Source organism: Daucus carota, chromosome 8 (assembly GCF_001625215.2).
Source record: "Daucus carota subsp. sativus chromosome 8, DH1 v3.0, whole genome shotgun sequence".
NCBI classification, from domain to species: Eukaryota; Viridiplantae; Streptophyta; class Magnoliopsida; order Apiales; family Apiaceae; genus Daucus; species Daucus carota.
The window spans coordinates 28,635,856-28,657,540 of record NC_030388.2 but is presented as its reverse complement, the minus strand read 5'-3'; the positions used below and the strand labels follow the sequence as shown (position 1 = coordinate 28,657,540).

Sequence of the window (21,685 nt, the reverse complement as noted above, 5' to 3'; positions counted from 1 at the left end):
GTATCATAAATCATTCCCTTATTATATATTATGAAAGTTAAAATCTAAATCTATTTTTTGGAGAGCTGAAACTAATTTGTTCTATACTTCTATGTGATGTGATTTTATAGTGTTCTATGTGATACAACAAAAACTGCAAGACAGTCTAGTGCAGACACCCCTCTTGGTAATAAGAGGTCGAGGGTCGAACCCTAGTGGGGTATGAGTGGATGTGATCCAAATTTTGTAATTGAACATTTGAACTTCACCCAAACAATTGCAACAAGTCAATATGTCCTTTCTACGATCATACTCGACAAAAGTGTGCTTGTTGTGTGAATGCAAATAGCGTTCCCAGGTTTTCCAGCAGGAGAAAATAGATTTCTCCCCTGCCATTGAGAATCTATATTCCAAGTTGTAATATAGGAGACTTCTGTCTTCCTTTAATCAACGTTGACCAGAGAAGCTGTTAATCGACAGTTCTTCTGATTTGTGGTGCATGATCCATACTTCTCATTAAATAAATACCTTGTTAATTCTGTTGATGTTCATGACTTCACGTAAGTAAAGGATATTCATAAACATCTCTTGCATTCTGTACTTCAGTCAAAAAAGGCATCAGACCTCGATGCTTATGCTGGTATATCTTGAAGCTCTAGAATCACAATATGACTTTTATTTAAAAGTAAAAATGGTAAAGTTGGAATCATGATTTATCCCTATGACTTCCTTACATTGAGCCTGACCTAAAGATTCAACCCTATTATTTACAAATCTGCACTTGCTTTATTTTGTGCTCAACTTAAATGGTTGAGTTTATCTGATGGGTACAAGTTAGTTTATGATAAATTATATTATGTTCTTGCATGATAAATTATTTCATTGTTGTGACATATCTTAGTTCATGTTCTTTGTAACTGATAGTGAGTACATTGTTGTTTGTCAGGATAACAAAGGTGTGGAAGACTTTGGAGATGTTATAAGAGAAGGGGGTGGGGCCTTAGCAAAGGGATTTTTCCGAGGTTTCACTGGAATTCTTACGAAACCCCTTGAAGGCGCAAAAGCTTCTGGTATGGAAGGGTTTGTTCAAGGTGTTGGAAAAGGAATAATAGGTGCAGCTGCGCAACCAGTCAGTGGAGTTCTGGATCTTCTGTCAAAAACCACCGAAGGTGCAAATGCTGTAAGAACAAAAATAGCGTCTGCTATTGCTTCAGAAGATCAATTACTCCGCAGGAGGCTTCCCCGAGTAATTGGTGGTGATAATTTGCTTAGACCATATGATGCCTACAAAGCTCAGGGACAGGTACATTGCTAATTATCTCTCTTTCCTGATATATACTTTTGTGGCATGCGAGTACTACGAGGCCCATGCATATTACTAGAGACACTATTTGGGACACTTTGTGTTGGTATTAGTTATGCGAAGTCGGAGTTGATTGTATACAGACACTGACTCGCTTGTTTTGTTATCTTCACAAAGGTGATACTGCAACTAGCAGAATCTGTATCTTTCTTACGCCAAGTCGACTTGTTTAAAGTGCGTGGAAAGTTTGCATTGTCAGATGCGTACGAAGATCATTTTGCGCTCCCCAAAGGGAAATATCTTCTCGTCACACACAGAAGAATTATACTTTTGCAGGTGAGTCTTCAGTTCAAGAACATTGTTGTGTAACTTTTGGTTTTGCCTGAAGGTCCTGCAGTAAAGAGGGGTTTATTTGTAATTTTCAGCAATCATCCAGCATTATTGGGCAAAAGAAGTTTGACCCAGCCAGAGATCCGTGTTCTGTGGTGTGGGATGTACTGTGGGATAATCTGATGACAATGGAATTAACACATGGAAAGAAAGACCTGCCAGATTCATTACCTTCACGGGTCATCCTGTACTTGAAAAGTAGATCGCTAGATACAAAGGACCAAGTTCGCATTATAAAGTGCAACCGTGATTCTAATCAAGTGTTTAAGGTTTATACTTCAGTTGAGAAAGCAAGAAATACTTATGGGCCAAACGAATCGAAGGTTGGGATCGAAATTCTATGTGTGCAGTTCAGTTTGCTAATGATTACACTTCTTCATTCTTAGTAGAATCTGAAATATTTCACTTAATTTATTCTCACAAAAATAAAAACATATGTCACTTAATGCTCCTTTCAATATTGACTCTTCATAATGATAAGCATGTATGCAATTCTTTGTTAATTCTGAGAGATAGTCTTTGTTGCTGGGTGGTGAATCTCTTACTAAATTTTTAAAACTATTCAGGAAATGCCGAGAAGAAAAGTTGCAAAACCCTACTCGCCCATTGTTGATGCCGCTAACGCTGAAGCAATCCCAAAATATACCTTTGACCTCATGTCTCCACCGCAGATGCCTCGTCTGTAGCTCAGAGTTCAACTTTTGGCAGCGGTGTGAATTAGTTGTGAAAGAAATATGACATCATCTTAGAATAAGTTTGAGCTGGAGCCGTCAGGATGTAACAATTGATTAGAGGAGGTAAGCAATTGTACTTTATTTCAACATCATCTCATACAAGTCATGTCAGAAATGAAAGTATTAAGAACTTACTTTCAAGATGAAGGGGACAGTAGACAATGAGTTTTCACACTAATTATATTTGGCAAGAACAAATTTCTAGTGTTGTACAATTCATAAGTGTTAGCTCATGTGCTTGTAGCTTAAGATTCTCATGGTGACGCTGTCGTAGTCTCCACTCTCCAGTCAAACCTCGCAATAGTTAAATTCTGCATATATTCCTAAGCCCCCTCCCAATGCTTCCTATTACTAAATCTCCACTTTGTGATGTACTCCCTCCGTCCCTTTCTACGCGTCTTTTGAAAAAATTATGCATTCTAAGAAAATGTTAGTTAAGTTTTTTGTTTCCTTGTCAACCCCTAATAATTGCAGTGAATTAAATTGGTGTGTGTGTGTACTTATGTATATATATATTAGTCAAACATTAGAAATTGTATTTTAAGGGTATTATTTGGAAATATATTCAAAAAATTGATTTGAAAAGAGAAAAGAACAATCCAGAAGGGACGTGTAAAAGGGGACGGAGGGAGTAAATGTAAGCCCTGTGGTTTTTCTTTTAGTGCAGTGGAGGTGTTTTGCCTGTCACATGCTTCTTTTTTTGTCACAGACAATATGTTGCAAAGAGTATACATGACATGTAGTTAGGTTGATTTCAGCTGTAATCATCAGCTGTCAGACACAACTTCACTGATAGTTGCAGACTATTGTAGTCTTGTCATACTTCTTTTAATCATCATTGTATGCGGAGATCACATTGTACTGACGATTAGTTGCAGTATTACTGATTATGCTTGCTGTTGTTTGAATTTCTATATTTAAGTTTTAAGTAATTGTAATTGGATTTTTTATTTTTATTTGCAGTCGTTAGAAAGCTGGCATGTGCAATAGCTCAGCTGTTGAGCATTTGGAGATAAACTACAAGCCACCTGTGTTTCTGGAAAGTAAACCCGGCTACGAAGTACCTTGATGAGAGAAAGTCGGGTGGCAATCAAGCAATCCAGTCCAGTAAGAATGCAATTGTAGATACATACAACATGCAGAAATGTATAAGACTTGTATTTTTCTTTGATACACTTAGAAAACAGTATAATGACATGGTATTTAATGTTGCGCCAGCGTAAATCCTGTAAATTTTTCATGGTTATTGAAATCTTCTGAACTCATAGTTTCATGATGTACACTTGTGAGAGGTTGGTGGTGATTACCTATCATCAAAATTATGTGAGAGTGTTTGGGAACATGATCGTTTCATTTTCTAGATTCAAATGAAATGGACTCGTCATTTTAAATTCTTGAATTTTTGCTAGGATCAGAATGCCTTGGATTTTTATTTTAGAGCTTATTGCAGTTTGCACTAGTTAGTTTTCGTGAAAAATGCACAGTACTTCGTCTTATCCGTATCAACCCACCTTAGAGCAAGTCCAACCACCTATAAATACAATAAAAAATAGCGTCATAATGATTTAGGATATCTTTTTGATACATGAATTTCATCAACAAGTCTCATCATAATTGTGCCTTATCTTTAAACTAATAATTTATTTAAATTAGTATGGGAGGAAAGTGAAAAAGTAATAGGAGAGAGATACATTGAAATTATGGAAAGTTAATAATTTATTGAGAAAATTGATCTAGGACATGCTTAGTAGTGCTTCAATTAGGTACTTGTTGGATGTACGGTAGTTTCACCTCTAAAACATTGTTGTAACACATATTTTATTCAAATATTTTAAATTTTAACTTATGAGCTTATTATTTTAAATCTCAGCTAGTATAATTTTTCTTTCCTTAAAATCAAAGTGTTTTTCTTACTCCACCTTACATGGAATTCTCTTGTTTCTTCTTAAATCATGTCAAACATGTCATTAAAACAATTGTAGAACTTCTTTATTCGATTTAATGAGATGAACTATTCAGCTTGGACTTACCAATTTGAAATCCTTATCAAGAAAAAAAAAAATTGGGGTCATGGCATGATTAATTATCTCTGCACTTACATAAGAAAAAATCAACTTGTGCAACAGAAGGTGAAAAAATGCTTAAATTAATATCTCAGATTCTAAGGAGTAAGGAAACCCGTGTTAATCAATTGTATAAACTGCCTGCAACACTCTACACCATACCATACCACAAAACGTGAATTTGATATTTTGCGATGCCGTGCGGATTTAAAATTTTCACAAACAGCATAATTCGATACAATGCGGAATGACATAAGACAAGTGCGTCACACTGGTTATTGTTTTGTAAAAGTAACTACTACAATTTTTAAATACTTACTCCAAAAGTTTGAAAACGATATATACTAGGCTTCCGGCTACAATGATACGGATTTGGATTTTGTTATCAGTAGCAGATTGCATATTTTGGTTAAGCTATAGCTTTTCAGATTTGAGTGCGGTATCCTTTTAAATGGGTGGCTGTGACAGAGGAGCCATTTCTAGGAAAATTAGTGGTTGAAAGTTGGGAAAGTTTGTTTCGATGAGATTGAATTTGTAGGCAGGAACACACAGCAGCCAAATGTTATTAGATGATATATGCCACTCAAAGATTGATAGTGTTTCTGTGACTAAGGATGGCGGTACTGCATTTTGTATACATATTTGTCTTTTTTTCTGGAGTTTAATAGGTTAAAATATCACTGAATTGCTCTTTAACTTGCAGTGAAGGTAACTTAGTTTTGGCACGGACGTTAAGAAATATGTATAAAATAGTGAAAAAAAGGAAGAAAAGTAGGTGAAGTGGTGGGACCCATTGATTTTTAATACTCCCTTCATCCCGGTCAATTCTATACAGTTTCCTCTTTAAGATGTCTCATCATTTCTATACATTCCTAAAATAGCAACTTTTAATAATGTACTCCCTCCGTCCCTATTTATCTGTCCACTTTGGAAGTTAAAATTTGTCCCTATTTATATGTCCATTTATACTTTCAAAACTAATTTAATGATAGTTTTTCAAATATATCTTCATAATTTCAATTTTCAAGGCTTGACTTATTTAAAATTTGGTTGAATTTATGTTTTCAAGACATAAAGTAGGAGTATTCCACCATTTTCAAGATATTAATTAGAGGTATTTAATGAAAAAGTTTACACAATCAATTATTCTTTGGTATGTGTTTTTTTTCCAAAGTGGACAGATAAATAGGGACGGAGGGAGTAAAACACTATTGCACAAACTACTTTATTCCACTATCTTCATTTTATAATAATATAAACACTATTACCCCCACTATTTTCCTCTACTATCACAAATCTATAATTAAATACAAATAGGTCCCGCCACTTTACCCACTTTTCATCTAATTTTACTATTTTTTACACGTTTTCTTGGTCTCTGTGTCCACACCAAATGTATATAACCTACTGGGACGGACGGAGTATATAAAATAGAGATAGTGGAGTACAAAGTACCGTGAAAAAGAAGAAAAAGTGGACAAGTGGTGGGACCTATTAACTATTTTAGAAAAATTTTGTATTGTAAAAAAATGGGTGGGACGTCCAAAAAAGGAAACTATAAAGAATCTGATGCGACGGAGGAAGTAGTATTTTAGCTACTAAGAGCATCTTCAACCATGAGAAGCCATTAGCTAAAAGTCTAGGTGGTTTTCCAAAATTAAAAAATTTTGCCAATGCCCACAAAAAAACCACTCCACCCATAGCAAGCCATTGTCTATAATTATAGCCATCCACTATGGATGACTATATTTGTCGAACCACTACAAGTCTGTAGTGAATTACACGTCATCTCCCGCAATTTATTTTCCTCCTTCCCGCTGATTACATATAAATTATTACCATATTAAATTGATATATTCTATTTATAACAATCTAAATATTAATAAAATACTATTTTTAAATTATAACCAACCAATATAGCCAATACCATTGAAGTAAAATGCCTTAGAGCATCTCCAACCATGAAGACCCCTTGGCTAAAAGATGAGTTGTCATGCCAAAAATAAAAAATTTAGACAACCACTTCAAAAGTATACACTCCAACCATAGTGACCTGTTGTCTGTAAATTTAGCCAACCTCTTATGGATGACTAAATTTGTCGAACCTCTACAAACCTGTAAGAAATCTGTAGGGTGATTACACATCATTTATTACCATATTAAACTGATATATTCTATTTATAACAATCTAAACATTAATAACATGCTATTTTCAAATTATAGCCATCCAATATAGCCAATACCATCGAAGCACAATGTCTTACAAGCTCAACAAATTTTACATAATGCGCTACAGGTCCAATTTAGCCAACGATATACTCTTACAAGTTCAGCAAATTTTACATAATGTCTTACAAGTCCAATTTAGCCAACCACTAGGACATTGTTGGAGCATTAATTTGCTTCAAGTGCCTTAAATTTTGATTTATGACCTCAATATAGGGCACTCTTGGACTAAACAGATTTATGTCCCAAAACTAGAGCTATAATTCGAGTCGGGCAGCTCGCGAGCTCGCATGGCTCGAACTCGTTTAGCTAGGCTCGACTCGGCTCGTTTAACTAAACGAGCCGAGCTCAGGCAAAGGTTCTGGCTCATTTAATAAAACGAGCTGGCTCGACTCGACTCGTAAAATTAAACGAGCCGAGTTCGGAAAGAGGTTTAGGCTCGATTAAGTGTAAAATTAAATGAGCCGCTCGCCCGACTCGCTAAAACCGGCTCGTTCTCGACTTGTGAAATTAAATGAGTCGAGTTTAGATAAGGATTTAGGCTCAAATAGTTAAACAAGCCGACTCGGCTCGACTCGATTAACTTCAGCTCGAATTACGCCCGGCTCGAAACTCGGCTCAATCAGCCCGAATTACGCCGCTGCCCAAAACTTCCTATAAGCTGTTTTTGATGTGACTTGGAAGTTGTAATAACGAAAAATAAAAACCGAATCGAATATTCGAAAATAACGACTTGTTCGGAATGATCGAGAAAACTCCCACACGCGGCTTTCGCCACCAGAAATTGACCTAATTTATAATCCTATTCCCCATCGAATTATAATCCACACGCCACATATATATACCACCGCCTCTTCAACAAACTCCCTCTATTACTCAAACACACATTTCCTGCCCAAATTTCTCGATTCTCTCTCTCAATTTTCATCTCAAGCTCTCTATTAATTTAAAACCCTAATTACTCTCATCACTTCGCGTTAAATTGAAGCTAAGAAATTGATTGAAGTTATGGTGGCTGAAGCTAAGATTATTTGTGAACAGAGTGCTAGTCTCGCTGTTTCGATCCGGCCGGACTTTTTCGATCTCGCTGCGCCGTCAAAGGCGGTTGTTGATATATGTGCTTCTGAGGCTGTTTCTGCGGAGTTGACTCGTTCTGAATCGGTATGGTTTCGAGCTTTGATCTTTGTTTTTTTGGATTTTTTGTTGAATTTTGGTTGGTTTATGTGTTGATTAGGTGAATTATGTGTTGTGTTTGATTTGGTTGATTGATTGTTGAGGTTGAGTTGATTGTTTTTGTGTTTGTGTGGATTGGTTGGGTTGGATTTCGCATTGCGGAATTAGGGTTTGTTTGTTGATTGTTTAACTGTGGATTTTAGTGATTGCTTTTCTTGCATCGCGTTTCGAGTATTTGACAAGTTCATGAAAGTGATGGATTAGCTATCAGATTTGTTTGTTTGAAGCTGATATGATTTGAGTAGAAGTGGAGATCATATATTAGGTGGATGATATTTGGGTAGAAGATTGTACAAAACATGTATGTTTGCACGAGCATGATTGAGACGGGACTTTTGTGTGAAACGACCCCAGTTTACCTTAAGTAGTTTGTTATGCATGATCTGTTTTAACTTTTAAGTTCCCTTGGGTAACCATGTTTTGCAATCTCTTTATCTTTTTCCATGACATAGTATCCATAGTTTGTCATGCATTATCTGTTTTAAGTTCCCTTAGTGGCTAATCGTGTTTTGCATTCTTTTTGTCTTTCTCCGTGACGTAGTAACCTATGATATAAGTTTGCTTTATTGATTGGTATTGATCAGAGCTATATTCTGGGACTAATCTTCTTTGTTTTAAAACAGGTTGTGAGGTGTTCAACTACTATTCAAGCTACGTCATTGGAACCTGCTGCTGCTTCAAAATATGTCCCCAGCATTCGTTCAGGCAGTTACACTGATATCGGACCACGTCGTTCCAATGAGGATGAACACATCTGTGTTGATGATCTGTCTGCCCAGTTAGGATCCTGTAACATGTGGCCACTACCAAGTTCCTTTTATGCTGTGTTTGACGGTCATGGTGGTTCTGAGGCATCAGCATATGTGAAAAATAATGCTATGCAGTTGTTTTTTGGAGATGCTGCCTTGCCACAAATATATGATAACGACGATAAATTATTAGAAGACCTAGGAAACTCTCATCAGAAAGCATTCTTACTTGCTGACCAAGCTCTGGCTGATGAATGCACTGTCTGTGACTTCTGTGGAACAACAGCTTTGACCGCTTTGGTGTTTGGAAGTCATCTACTGGTTGCGAATGCGGGTGATTCTCGTGCAGTTCTTTGCAGAAAAGGAGTTGCTGTCCCTATGTCTCAAGATCATAGACCTAGTTGCTTGCCTGAACAGAAACGGGTTAAGGATTTAGGTGGCTACATTGAGGATGGTTACCTTAATGGTGAACTAGCTGTCACCCGAGCTCTTGGAGACTGGTACATGAAATCTCCTTCCGGGTCTCCTGCACCACTCACTGCTGAGCCAGAGGTTCAACAGACCTTATTGACAGAAGATGATGAGTTCTTGATACTTGGTTGTGATGGAATCTGGGATGTGATGTCAAATCAGGAAGCTGTTAGCCTTGTTCGTTGCACTCTAAGAAAACATGATGATCCTCAGGAATGTGCCAAAGCTCTAGTGGATCTAGCCTTGCGCAAAGATACATCTGACAATCTCACTGCTATTGTCATCTGCTTCACTTCCCCGGTAAAACACAGAGAATCTGTCCCTCAACGCCCAAAGTCAAGATGTCTAAGTTTGTCCGAGGATGCTCGGATAAGACTGATGAGTTTGCTACAAGGCAACTGAATTTGATGGCCAATTGTTTGCTTGCGAATCTATTAGTGTACCGTAGAGTGTAAAGCTGAGAAATTTTGCCGATCAACTTATGTTATGTATATTTATCAAAGTTACAGTCTTACTGGCTCTTGTTAGCATCATATGTTTGGAAGAAAATTTGTAATTTGTACCAATTTCTCAGGTTCATAAGATTGTAACAGAGTTAACATTTGCAGTGAGTTTGTTCCATTGTCGAGCCTCCTTTAATAATTTCTTCACTTAAATTACTGATTTTATACTATTGTTTTGTTTCTCTTCCTCACTGATCATATTACCATTAGAACAAAGCCTGTGTAATTTTGACAAACAACATAATAAATTATTAATTAATATGTTCTAGAAAAGCAAAATATGAACAAAATTAAATTTCTTTTCGTCTTATCACATGACACATTTAGGAGACTTTGTTGTAAGTGTTGTTTAAAATGTTGGATCTATTTTTTTTAAAATAATTTTTGAGCTCAAAATTTACTGCTTGGAACAACAGTTTTTAGAATTATCAAACAGTTTTTCATCTGTCACGAGTAAAAGGTAAAAAAATTATTATTATTTACTGCAACAGTAATATCAAACGATATAAGTTTATATATATTACGAAAAGTTTTGATCGAATAATATTTATAAATATAGAAAAGAAAATAATAGATATTCAAAATATATTCTTAAATTTGTACATCAATTCATATCAGATTCATTAACAAAATCCGACAATGGAGAATTATTCTGAAAAATATATGGGAGAAAAAAGGAAAATATATAACTTCTTTTCCAAGTCAGGCAAAAGTTCAAAATTTTCGGAACAAAAAGGTGTCACCCAAGAGGAAAAAAGAACATATATACAGATAATATAAAAACAAAATTCCGAAAATTAGACGCCAATAAAAAAGAAAAGGAATCACATCACACATTCATCATCAAGATAATAATATAAATACACAAAAAGTCCCCAGCGTAGCACACCTCATCTTTCAGAATATATACACACAGACTATTCTATATTTCTATTCTATACATACGAAATGGCGATGGCGAGTATCGCTCGACGCAAAGCGACGTCGCTTCTCTCCGGCCAGACTTCCGGCGTGTTCCGCTACTCTCTCTCGCTCTCCTCTTTCTCTAGAAGCTTCGCTTCTGGATCTGACGAGAACGACGTCGTCGTCATCGGCGGCGGCCCCGGCGGCTACGTCGCGGCGATTAAGGCGGCGCAGTTAGGGTTTAAAACGACGTGTATTGAGAAACGAGGGACTCTTGGTGGTACTTGTCTTAATGTTGGATGTATTCCTTCTAAGGTAGCTTTGATTTTGTGTTGGATCTCTTTTTTGTAGTGATTGTCTGTTTTGGATCTGTTGAGTGTGTGTTTTGTGTGATTATGTGTGGTTTGGTGTTTCGAGTGTTAAATTCTGTCAGGAATTGAGGTTATGTGGATGTTAGTGTGTGTGTGTGTTAGTGATTTAGTTTGTCGGTGAGGAATTTAGGTAGTGTGGATTTTAGTGTGTGTGTGTTAGGAATTTAGGTTATGTGGATGCTAAATTTTGTCGTATTTGAGCAAAACATGTGTTTATTGTGAAACTCAGTTATGTATAATGGTTGAATTTTGTCATACTCGAACAAAATGATGTGTTGTTTCTTGAAAATTAGGTAATGTGTAATGGTACTGAGTTGTGTCTTGTTTGAACAAGATGAGGGTTTTCTCTCGGAAAATTAGGTTATGTATAATGGTGCTTAATTGTTGTCGTATTTAAACAAAATGATTTTCTCTTGCAAAATTTGGTTATGTATAACAGTGCTGAATTTTGTTGTATTTGAACAAAATGATGTATTGTTTTGGAATACTGGGTGATGTCTTTGGTATAGAATTTGTCGTATTCGAACAAACCGATGTGTTAGTTTTTTGTACCTATATGTTTTAGGTCTATCTAGATTGATATGTTTATATACAAAATCACGTCTATTTTTTGCTATATAATTATTTCCTTTAAATTTTGACTGGAAAGTTAATTTTAATTAATGAGATCTCGGAACTGTTGTTGTTTTGCTGAATTTCATTGTCCGTGGTGCTTGCTCTCGCAATCGGCTTTTAACAATTCAGATTATGAGTTGGTGTTTTTTAAACTTCGAATCTAACTTTTATGCTTGATTTATTACTAGCGTTGCTGATTGTTTATTAAATCCTATAATTAGTTTATTATGGATCTATTACACGTATGTTTTATAATATTTCAGTAGTTTGATTTTTTGAGTATTTAATTTGTGAAGATTAGCTATTTGGAAAATGCAAATTAATTTTGTAAACTGTATCATGTATGAGCAGAATGCTGTTTTTAATACTTCTGGTTCAGCTACAGTGATATCTGTGTATGTATTCATAATTTATTTTCACAAAAATATGTTTACTGAATTCTGTGGGATTCATATGAAAATGATGTATTATCATTACAGTCATGGTTTTTTGTCTTTTGTGAATCCTTTTTCTCATCTTTATGTTGTTACTGCACTTCACTTTTGCTAATTTTGAATTCTGACTGGGGAGTACTTAAGAAAAAGCTGCTCCTGCTATATATATACTGGATTTACTTTTCATCCTCAAATATTGTCTTTTATTAGGCCAGGTTAGTTGAATCTTTGTGTAATATAAGGATAATAGGCTTCTTGCTATACTAGGAAAGAAACTGTAAGCCTGCCATCTGGTGTATGTAACTATATAATTGTTTGGATCCTGAGATTCCATTAATGGGAGTGGAAATGAGATTTTTATACAAAAATATATTTGAAATGGTACCTATTTGGGTTATATTTATACAATCTTGTGACCGATTTAGGATATTTTGAAGGTGTTTTTACTTTAAAAAACAGGTAGCTTTATCAAGGCAATTGAACAAAATAGATTTATCAGTGATGTGTTAAGTCCTATCATATGTTATGATGATAGAATGATAGATGATGAGTGTATCACAAGCTCTTTTTATAGTTCAGATGATTATACTTATAATTTAAACTGTTAGCTGTCTATTTCTTTCCATTCTTGACCAAAAATCTTACTTTTTTGTTCTTGAATGTTAAATTTTCTCTTTTTTTTTTGTGAAGTTAAGTATATATCATCTTTTTGTTTCTAGAAAATAAATTTCTTGTCTTTTATTTGTTTTACATTCAGGCCCTGCTTCATTCCTCACATATGTATCATGAAGCCCAGCATTCATTTGCCAATCATGGCGTGAAGTTTGCTTCTGTTGAGGTTGATCTACCTGCAATGATGGCCCAAAAAGATAAATCTGTGTCTGGCCTAACAAAAGGTATCGAGGGTCTTTTCAAGAAAAACAAGGTAAACTATGTTAAAGGTTATGGCAAGTTTATCTCTCCTTCCGAGATATCTGTAGACACCATTGAAGGTGGAAATACTATAGTAAAAGGCAAACATATAATTATTGCCACCGGGTCTGATGTTAAAAGTCTACCTGGTGTCACAATTGATGAAAAAAAAATTGTGTCATCAACGGGAGCTTTATCATTGCCAGAAATTCCTAAGAAACTCATAGTGATTGGTGCTGGCTATATTGGTCTTGAAATGGGATCTGTGTGGGCCCGTCTTGGGTCGGAAGTCACTGTTGTTGAATATGCACCAGAAATTGTTCCCTCAATGGATGGTGAGGTTCGCAAGCAATTTAAACGTACGCTCGAGAAGCAAAAGATGAAATTTAAACTCACAACCAAGGTAGTGTCGATTGACACATCCAGTAGTGGTGTGAAATTGACCCTTGAACCAGCAGCTGGCGGTGAACAGAGCATTCTTGAAGCTGATGTTGTCCTTATTTCTGCTGGTAGAACCCCGTTCACTGCTGGACTTGGATTGGACAAAATTGGAGTTGAAACTGACAAGATGGGTAGAATTCCAGTTAATGAACGTTTTGCTACAAACGTTCCAGGAGTTTATGCTATTGGCGATGTTGTCCCTGGCCCAATGTTGGCTCACAAGGCTGAAGAGGACGGGGTTGCATGCGTGGAATTCCTTGCTGGAAAAGAAGCTCACGTGGACTATGACTTGGTACCTGGTGTTGTTTATACACACCCTGAAGTGGCTTCTATTGGGAAGACCGAGGAGCAGGTTAAGGCAACAGGGGTCAAGTACGTTGTTGGCAAATTTCCTTTAATGGCAAACAGCAGGGCTAAAGCAATTGATGATGCAGATGGTTTAGTCAAAATTATAGCTGAGAAGGAGACTGACAAGATATTAGGCGTCCACATCATGGCACCAAATGCTGGGGAACTTATTCATGAAGCAGTGCTGGCAATGCAGTATGGAGCATCAAGTGAGGATATTGCACGCACGTGTCACGCACATCCAACAATGTCCGAGGCCTTGAAGGAGGCTGCTATGGCCACTTATGACAAGCCAATTCATATGTAAAAGATGTGGTAATTGGTCTATCATTGTTTTTCTTTTTATAGCATCTCTCTTGCAAAGGTCTAAAATAACTCAAAACAAGATTGCTGATTTGTAGTTCTGATTACGACCTTCTATATAAAGGTTTTGTGAACTGGAACTAGTTTCCATTTTTTTCCTTGAACCTCATACTAAATTTTTTGTTGTTCATTATCTGCATATGAATATGCTTAATAACAAGTACCAGGCAATTGTACCTCTGCTGATATATTATTGCCTTACATTCCCTTTGGACGACATTGGGAGAAGCGTTGGTGTTCTGAATCTGCTACCGTTTGTTATTTCTAATTGCTCACCTTGTTGTAGACATCAATTTACTCCATAAATTATTTCGACTTGAGGAGGGCACTCTGATCTTTTGTGCTCGAGTACTTGTCAATGAAAGGTGTTACTAGCTTGACATGAGATGTTAACACTAGTAAATTTGCTAGAATCCGAAGACTGACAGTCCTATTAGGCTATCAGTTGAGTGGCATTACCAACAAGGCAACAACCATCTTTTTTTCGGCTAACCTAGGATCCTCTGTCCTGCGAGGGCGACAAGGGAATAGGTTCTATAAAGCGGGTGATTCTTTGATGAACTGGATATTACTTTCTTCCTGGGTAACTGGGTTTATCTTTTCAAACCATTTTCAAAACAATATGCAAATGGGGAACGTTATCTTTTAAAAGATAGCACCTCTTCGGCTATTCCCCGCTACTTGGTCCCAGAAAGATTCAAATCGTGAAACCAAACTTTTGTTTCTAACAGACATTAGAATGGTGTTTATGGCAACCTGGAATGCCTTTCAGTTTACACATACTGTAAGTTGCAAACTTGCAGTGATGTATCATGTATATGTGGAGCGGTTGGTCAGAAGGACCCATGATATTACAGTTGTTTTAGTGAAAGACTAATTTGTTAAACGTTTTCGGTGAATAAATCATAAAACAACATAAATAGATTTTTTTTCTCTTTCATATATGATATCAAGTTTGTTAATCAAAATTTAAAACTATTTTTCCTTGTAGATTCTGAAAGATTTGCAAAATTATTTCTCCATCAAATGATATCTTTAAACTACATTATAAAAGCATAATTTTGTTATCTCTGGTTGTAAAAATCATAATACAGTTTAACATCCACATCATTTAATTAAAATATTAGTGATGGCATCTTGAAATTAAAACAACTCTAAACATCAAAATATAATTTTCTAACTAATATTATTATTTTTGAAAAATTGTATAAATTTTGATATTAAAATTTAAAAGTCATAACAAATTAAAGTAAAACGATGAAATAATATATATTAGTCGAATTGCCAAACTGTATCTAAATTTATAAATCCCAGACCCTCTTCGCATTTCGCAATCTATCACTGTAAACTCATCATTGCACGAACATATCAAGAACAGACCAATTCCATCTCTATCTCACCTATACACACACACTCTCATGGCTGCTCTCGCGCACCAAATCGGCTGTGGCTTAAAAAGTCCATCTCTCTGGCCGACCCATCTCTCCAAAAAAGCCATCTACAAGAAAAACAGCTCTTCTCAGAGGCCTTACATTGTGAAAGCGGCAGTGACAGCCCCAGGTGTGAGTGTGCCCACACCACAAACAAGAGAGAGAGCTAGGCTCAAAGAAATGTTCGAAGATGCCTACGAGAGGTGTCGGACAAACCCCATGGAAGGCGTTGCGTTTAATCTTGAGGATTTTCATCATGCTATTCAGGAGTATGATTTTAATTCTGAAATTGGCACCAAGGTTGCCCCTTTTTTCTCCTTTTTATTATAAATTTGCGTGTGTGTAATGTATGTATTTGTGTTTTTGGTGGTGATCGAGAAGAATTGGGAGGTGGGTTTGCGGTAAAACATGAAATGATGATAAAATTTGGGAGAATTACTTTTTTCTTGCGATAAGTTTGAGGTAGTTTGTAGTTTGGCATTTTGATGAAGCAGTGATTTTTAGGCTGAATGGGTGACGTGGGCTAGTTTATAATCGAAATTTTGAGGGAGGAGTGTTTTTAGTTTAAGATAGGTGAATTCGGAAATTATTGTGGGGGTTTTAGTTGAGGTAGAGGTTTTGATCGGAAATCATTGGATGTGTTTTATGATGAGATTGAGTTGAAGCAATATAATTATGCAGGGGAATGGTTGGATTTTGAAGAGCTTAAACTTGTAGAAGTGTGGAAATTGGTTTTTAACAATAGGATAACCTAACAAATAAAAGGTAACACCTTTGTTTAAGCTAGAAATATATGAACTCTTCTTTCTTCATCAATCTAGGTTTCTATGTCGTATCATAAGGGTTAATGATAGAAAGAAAGATGAGAATTCCATTCGCTCGGAAACAAAATTTTAAAATTTTCACACATATATCTTTCCTCCATTCCTTTCTCGTAAGTGATAAAGCTCAGTTATATCAATATGGGTGAATGATTGTTCATGCCCTGTAGTCATGTCCTTCATAATTGTTATTGTAAAGATATTGCATCTTGATCTACCAGTTTTTCACTCTTTCCTTTTTCATCCTCCTTAAGCCTCTAAGTGTCATCTATTTTCTCAGTGCGTCCCATTTCTTTCAAGAAAAGGAGTGTTTATGTACACTTGATTATTTTTTTGGCTCAGATTTTTATTAAGAAAGTAAAATGAAATACAGAGCTGATATTTCATAGTACACACATTTTTTGTAGTTCGCATAGTTTTTTAAATAAAGGGGAGGGGAAACGAAGATTCAAACTTATGACCTCTTCATGACTGGGATGGGAATGGGGGATAAGCCTTTTCTGTTAGGATATCGTTGATTTTATATTTACCCCTAAGGACAAAATTCACTAAATGAATTGTTTCAAGCAGAATGTACTTCATAATGAATATGTGTGGGCATTGACCATGAAATTTTTTTCCTTTAATGTAGTTTTAAAGGTGAAAAGGGGCTCTTCTATTAAAGGATGGGGGTATAAAGCAAGAGTTTTATATGTTATATTGAAGATTTCATTAATACAAAATAAATGAATTTCTTAAATTTGACGAGACATGATAAGAACATTTACTATACCGTGTAAGAACAAGCTTGGTAATGTTTGCATGCCTTTGTTCAGGTCACAGGAACAGTATTCAACACAGATGCTAATGGAGCACTGGTAGACATAACTGCCAAATCTTCAGCATACTTGCCTGTTAGAGAAGTTTGCATTCACGACATAAAGCATGTGAAAGAGGCAGGAATAGTTCCTGGTTTACGTGAGGAGTTTGTAATTATTGGTGAAAATTCCAACGACGATAGTCTGATCTTGAGCTTACGGTCCATCCAGTATGACCTTGCTTGGGAAAGATGTCGACAGCTTCAGGCTGAAGATGTTGTCGTCAAGGGTAAGGTGGGAATCTGATGCCAAACATCTGTGGTGTTATTCTAATTACGTCAATCAGACTTAAACAATAATCTTCTGGAATAGTTAATGGTTATCGTTTCATTCATCGGATTGTATAATTACATGGTAAAAAATATTAAAAATGTATTGCATAATATGATATGAATTTGCATTTTGCATATCTGAGGTTCTTTAACATGGAAGTTTGTTTTTAAAATAACCAAAGTCGTCTTTGGGTTTGCAGGTTGTTGGTGCTAACAAAGGCGGAGTTGTCGCATTGGTTGAAGGCATTCGTGGATTTGTTCCCTTCTCGCAAATATCAACAGTAAAATATACTTTAAACTGACATCTGACTCCAATAAAATGTCATATCTATATTTGAAGTCATTTATATTATTTAATGGACATGCTGTTTTTCTGTATGTCTAAATTGCATGCACTTGTTTACATATTCTTATGTTAATTTCAGTTGGTCCATGTCATGATAGATCTTAGGAAGAAGGGGACTTTTAAAAACTATAAATTACAATTGTAACTTTTAGAAATCAATTCCCAACCTTTGTTCTGTTGCATCTACTATAAAGAAGGCTGGGCCCATAGACCATAACACGTGATATTAGCCAATAAAAATATACATGTGACCTTACTCGTTTTTTTTACTATTTGGTTTACATTCTCAAGTTTTTTACGAGTTGGCCATGAGTCTAGACAATATGACAATTCTGCATCATAATTAAAATATGTTGATATTAGAAATCAGAACTTTCATATTTTTTGAATCTTAAATAATTAACCATAACATGAGACCGTTTATTGCTGTAAATCAATACTGGCTGACACTATCATGAGTTTTCAGCTCTGGATTCGTATTTGTGCAGTGACAATGGAAATACTGTTAGGCATTTTTTGGTTATAATTAATTTAATTTAAAGTTGTTACTGAAAAGTGGATCTAATTTCCCCATACCTTTTAAAGTTGTCAGAGTTGTGTAAACAATTGACCATGACAAGCATGACTGCCTCTATAATATTTGGTACACCAAAAAAAAGAACATTCATTCCTATCAAGTATCCATCATTTCCAGTAAAATGTTGCGTTTCAAACTCTATTCCCTTTCAATTGAGAAAGAACTACCCTCTAATCATAGGTATCCTAAAATGGACGACAGTGTAAATGTGCTGTGAAGGAATTACAATTCCTTTCACTTTCTACCACGATAGATGAAATATAATGCTCCTGTTCAGACTTCATCTTCATTTGCTCTTTTTTTCCTTAATGAAATGTCTTCATATGACTCTTTACATGTTTTAGAGTATAACTAGATAATGTTATGAATCGGACATAATTTTGTCTTTTTATTAGATCATACATACACATGTTATATACAAAGATTATGTATATAACATGTGGTATATGTGTAATCCAATATGTGTGAAAAATTCTTGAGATACATCTGTGAGTTCAGATGTAATTGTCCCCCCCCCCCCCCCCTTTTTTTTTTCTAACATTAAAATCCTTTACTTGACATTGTTTTAGACTGATTCTGTGTAGTCATGGCACTAAATATAGTTTCTAACTTTTACTCATCAGAAATCACCTGCAGAGGAGCTAATAGAGAAGGAGATTCCACTAAAGTTTGTTGAGGTAGATGAGGAACAATCTAGGCTTGTTCTCAGTAACCGGAAGGCCATGGCAGACAGTCAGGCTCAGCTTGGAATTGGATCAGTTGTTATTGGAACTGTACAGAGCTTGAAACCATATGGTGCTTTCATAGATATTGGTGGAATCAATGGGCTTCTTCATGTTAGTCAGATCAGTCATGACCGTGTCTCGGACATCGCAACAGTCTTTCAGCCTGGTGACACTCTCAAGGTGAGTAAAAAACTGTATATTCTGGCATGGTTCTTGTCAGAGACTAGATCTCCACTTTTATTGAAGTTGACATCACTTTTCAAATTTGTAGGTCATGATACTGAGTCATGACCGTGAAAGAGGGCGAGTTAGTCTTTCTACTAAAAAGTTGGAACCTACACCTGGAGACATGATTCGCAATCCCAAGCTAGTATTTGAGAAGGTAACTATTTCAGATGCATGATGATAGTTTTTTATGGATCTAATAATTAGTTGATGGATGAAGGGCTTGTCTCTGATCTTCAAGGCATCGTAAACAGGGTGGTGGGGGTGGGTGCGGGGAAGGCTAACCTAGCGTGAAGCCCCCAGTTGATCTTAGATTTTTTTTGGAGTCCTAAAAAAATATTATAAGATTTCTGGTAGCATCAAGTAACCTTCAAAGATCAGTGAAAATTACTCCTAATATATATTTAAGGCCCAGGTCTTGCAAAGCTTTAGCCCCGACTTCTGCCATTGATCATATATAATTGTATGTACTTGATTATAAATCCTATATTTGTTATATTCTCTCCGTCCCAGTTTTCCAATCCTCATTATCTTCTTTCTTTGTCCCAAAAAGGTTGTTCACATTAAGTTAATATGGTAAATTATATGTTAAATTTGTTAACTTATCTAAAATATAATACAATTTTATGGTAACATATAGCTTATTTATTATAATGGAATACAATGTGGGTTTGATAAGGGGACGAGAAAAACGGGACGGAGGCAATAATATCTTTTAAATCATTCTCTTAATGTTGTTACAGATGAACTTTTAATAGTATAAATATCTTCTAGACTGCACTTTCTGAGTGATGCATGGATGTTACTAATTACTATTATCACCTTCTTACCTTGTAATTTTATTATGGTACATCTTGTATTTTCTGTATGATCAACTAAACAAGATAGTCTGAGGTGCTGCTCTTTTCTCTATTTATAGGCGGAGGAGATGGCACAGACATTTAGGCAGAGAATTGCGCAAGCTGAAGCCATGGCTCGTGCTGACATGCTAAGATTCCAGCCTGAGGTATTTTTTAATGTATCTAGTTCACCTTCGCATTGATATTACTTTACAAACATGAATAAGAGGTAAGATGGCGAGGTATATTTATTTTCAAAGGCTTAACTTTGTCTGAAAACTTAAATTTGAGACCTGTCTGTCTTCTACATTTTCTAATGTGGTTTAGTGGCTGACAGATCAGAAATAGGAAATTCTATGAAAGGCTTAGTTGTCCTATCATTTTAAGTGATATATTTCTGTATCCCCCAGTGATAAGTATTCATAACAGCGAAAATTATTAGCATTTGTATTTTGCTCAGTTATATGTCAATGTTGAATATTATGTTGCTGGTCATCATATATATGTCATATACATGATAAGTAATTCACGTTGTAATTTTTGCCTTGAAAAGTGAGTAATGCAGGACAAAACCAAAAGGCAAAGATAAATGAACCACTCGGATGACTTAATTGCAACCCAAACTACTACCCCAGGCCCAAATTGATACTGAATCAATAATTTAATAGTTTCTATAATTCAAGCATAAAAACCTAAGAGCTGTCACTTGTCAGTTACAGGTAATACAGAGCCCAAAACATGCGGGCTTAATAAAAACTCAATATATGTAAACTCTTAACTATAAATCCATTTAGTGATCCCTATCAATGAGGCATAGTTTGGACTTAAATTTTATCTTTGATTCTGTGTTTTATACAACAGTAGACTTTAAAGAAAGTCTTGCTCCATTTCTATATCATTGTATTACTAATTATCTAACCTTTTTTACATCAGATTGATGCATATAAGCCAAGTTCACTATCCGTGTACATTTTTTAGTTGCCCGGCAATTTTGTTAAATTCATTGTGTGTTTTCCTACTTATGCAGAGTACGCTTACTCTTACCCCTGATGGGATCCTCGGTCCACTTTCTTCGGACTTGCCTGCAATAGGCTTGAATTTAAATGATATTCCTCTAGCTGAAGATTGATGGTGATGAACGTCAGTTCAACTAGTCCAAATCACCTCCTAAGAGTATGTAAGCCGGTGTTTTGTATTGGTAGTTAAATAGCTAGATATATATTGTATCAACAATCTTGTAGCGGCCTCCTCGCCATCGTGTTCATCCCTTGGTATTTGCTAGTATTTTCTATTGCTGTCTGCTTTTTTGTAAATTAAACATTCATAGTTTTACATAAATAGGGGTGAATTAAGCATGAGCAGCTCCAAGTGATGATGCTCTATACTCACTCTTTAGCTAAATTTTGGTGAAAATGTCACAAAAATCAGCTTCAACAATTTCCTAATCTTTTTCTAATTGCTAAGAGCTCTAAAAGTCTCATAACTATGAAGAGCATGTTTTGGCTCATTTACTTTTTTATTAATATATGTTGTTTTCCCTCATACTCTATCCATC

At 35.6% G+C, this 21,685-nt stretch overlaps 4 protein-coding genes across 5 annotated transcripts in view; all 4 read left to right on the top strand.

The window, feature by feature from the left end:
• Nucleotides 1-2,469, top strand: part of LOC108198692 (uncharacterized) — a 44,433-nt gene extending 41,964 nt beyond the window's left edge. Inside the window, 5 exon segments of the mRNA XM_064083220.1 lie at nucleotides 926-1,282; nucleotides 1,460-1,618; nucleotides 1,708-1,995; nucleotides 2,239-2,347; nucleotides 2,350-2,469. Of these exon segments, the coding sequence (XP_063939290.1) occupies nucleotides 926-1,282; nucleotides 1,460-1,618; nucleotides 1,708-1,995; nucleotides 2,239-2,347; nucleotides 2,350-2,393 (957 nt within the window). The 3' untranslated portion in view covers nucleotides 2,394-2,469.
• A 4,995-nt stretch (nucleotides 2,470-7,464) lies between these two features.
• Nucleotides 7,465-9,769, top strand: LOC108197379 (probable protein phosphatase 2C 13). Its single transcript, XM_017364979.2, has 2 exons — nucleotides 7,465-7,856; nucleotides 8,552-9,769. The coding sequence occupies exons 1-2, from the start codon at nucleotides 7,704-7,706 to the stop codon at nucleotides 9,548-9,550; spliced, it is 1,152 nt and encodes a 383-aa protein (XP_017220468.1). The 5' UTR covers nucleotides 7,465-7,703; the 3' UTR covers nucleotides 9,551-9,769.
• Nucleotides 9,770-10,501: 732 nt separating this feature from the next.
• LOC108199809 (dihydrolipoyl dehydrogenase, mitochondrial) lies at nucleotides 10,502-14,226 on the top strand. The gene is made up of 2 exons (XM_017367791.2): nucleotides 10,502-10,869; nucleotides 12,732-14,226. The coding sequence occupies exons 1-2, from the start codon at nucleotides 10,600-10,602 to the stop codon at nucleotides 13,980-13,982; spliced, it is 1,521 nt and encodes a 506-aa protein (XP_017223280.1). The 5' UTR covers nucleotides 10,502-10,599; the 3' UTR covers nucleotides 13,983-14,226.
• A 1,114-nt stretch (nucleotides 14,227-15,340) lies between these two features.
• On the top strand, nucleotides 15,341-21,485 carry LOC108197251 (small ribosomal subunit protein bS1c). 2 transcript variants are annotated; one of them, XM_017364825.2, is made up of 7 exons: nucleotides 15,341-15,768; nucleotides 17,105-17,380; nucleotides 17,619-17,699; nucleotides 18,965-19,246; nucleotides 19,338-19,448; nucleotides 20,211-20,297; nucleotides 21,158-21,485. In XM_017364825.2, exons 1-7 carry the CDS (start codon nucleotides 15,457-15,459, stop codon nucleotides 21,257-21,259), a joined length of 1,251 nt encoding a protein of 416 aa, XP_017220314.1. In that variant the 5' UTR covers nucleotides 15,341-15,456; the 3' UTR covers nucleotides 21,260-21,485. The 2 variants fall into 2 exon arrangements, with proteins under 2 accessions (XP_017220314.1, XP_063939403.1); XM_064083333.1 differs by lacking the exon at nucleotides 19,338-19,448 and having other exon boundaries at nucleotides 15,360-15,768.
• Nucleotides 21,486-21,685: the final 200 nt, after the last annotated feature.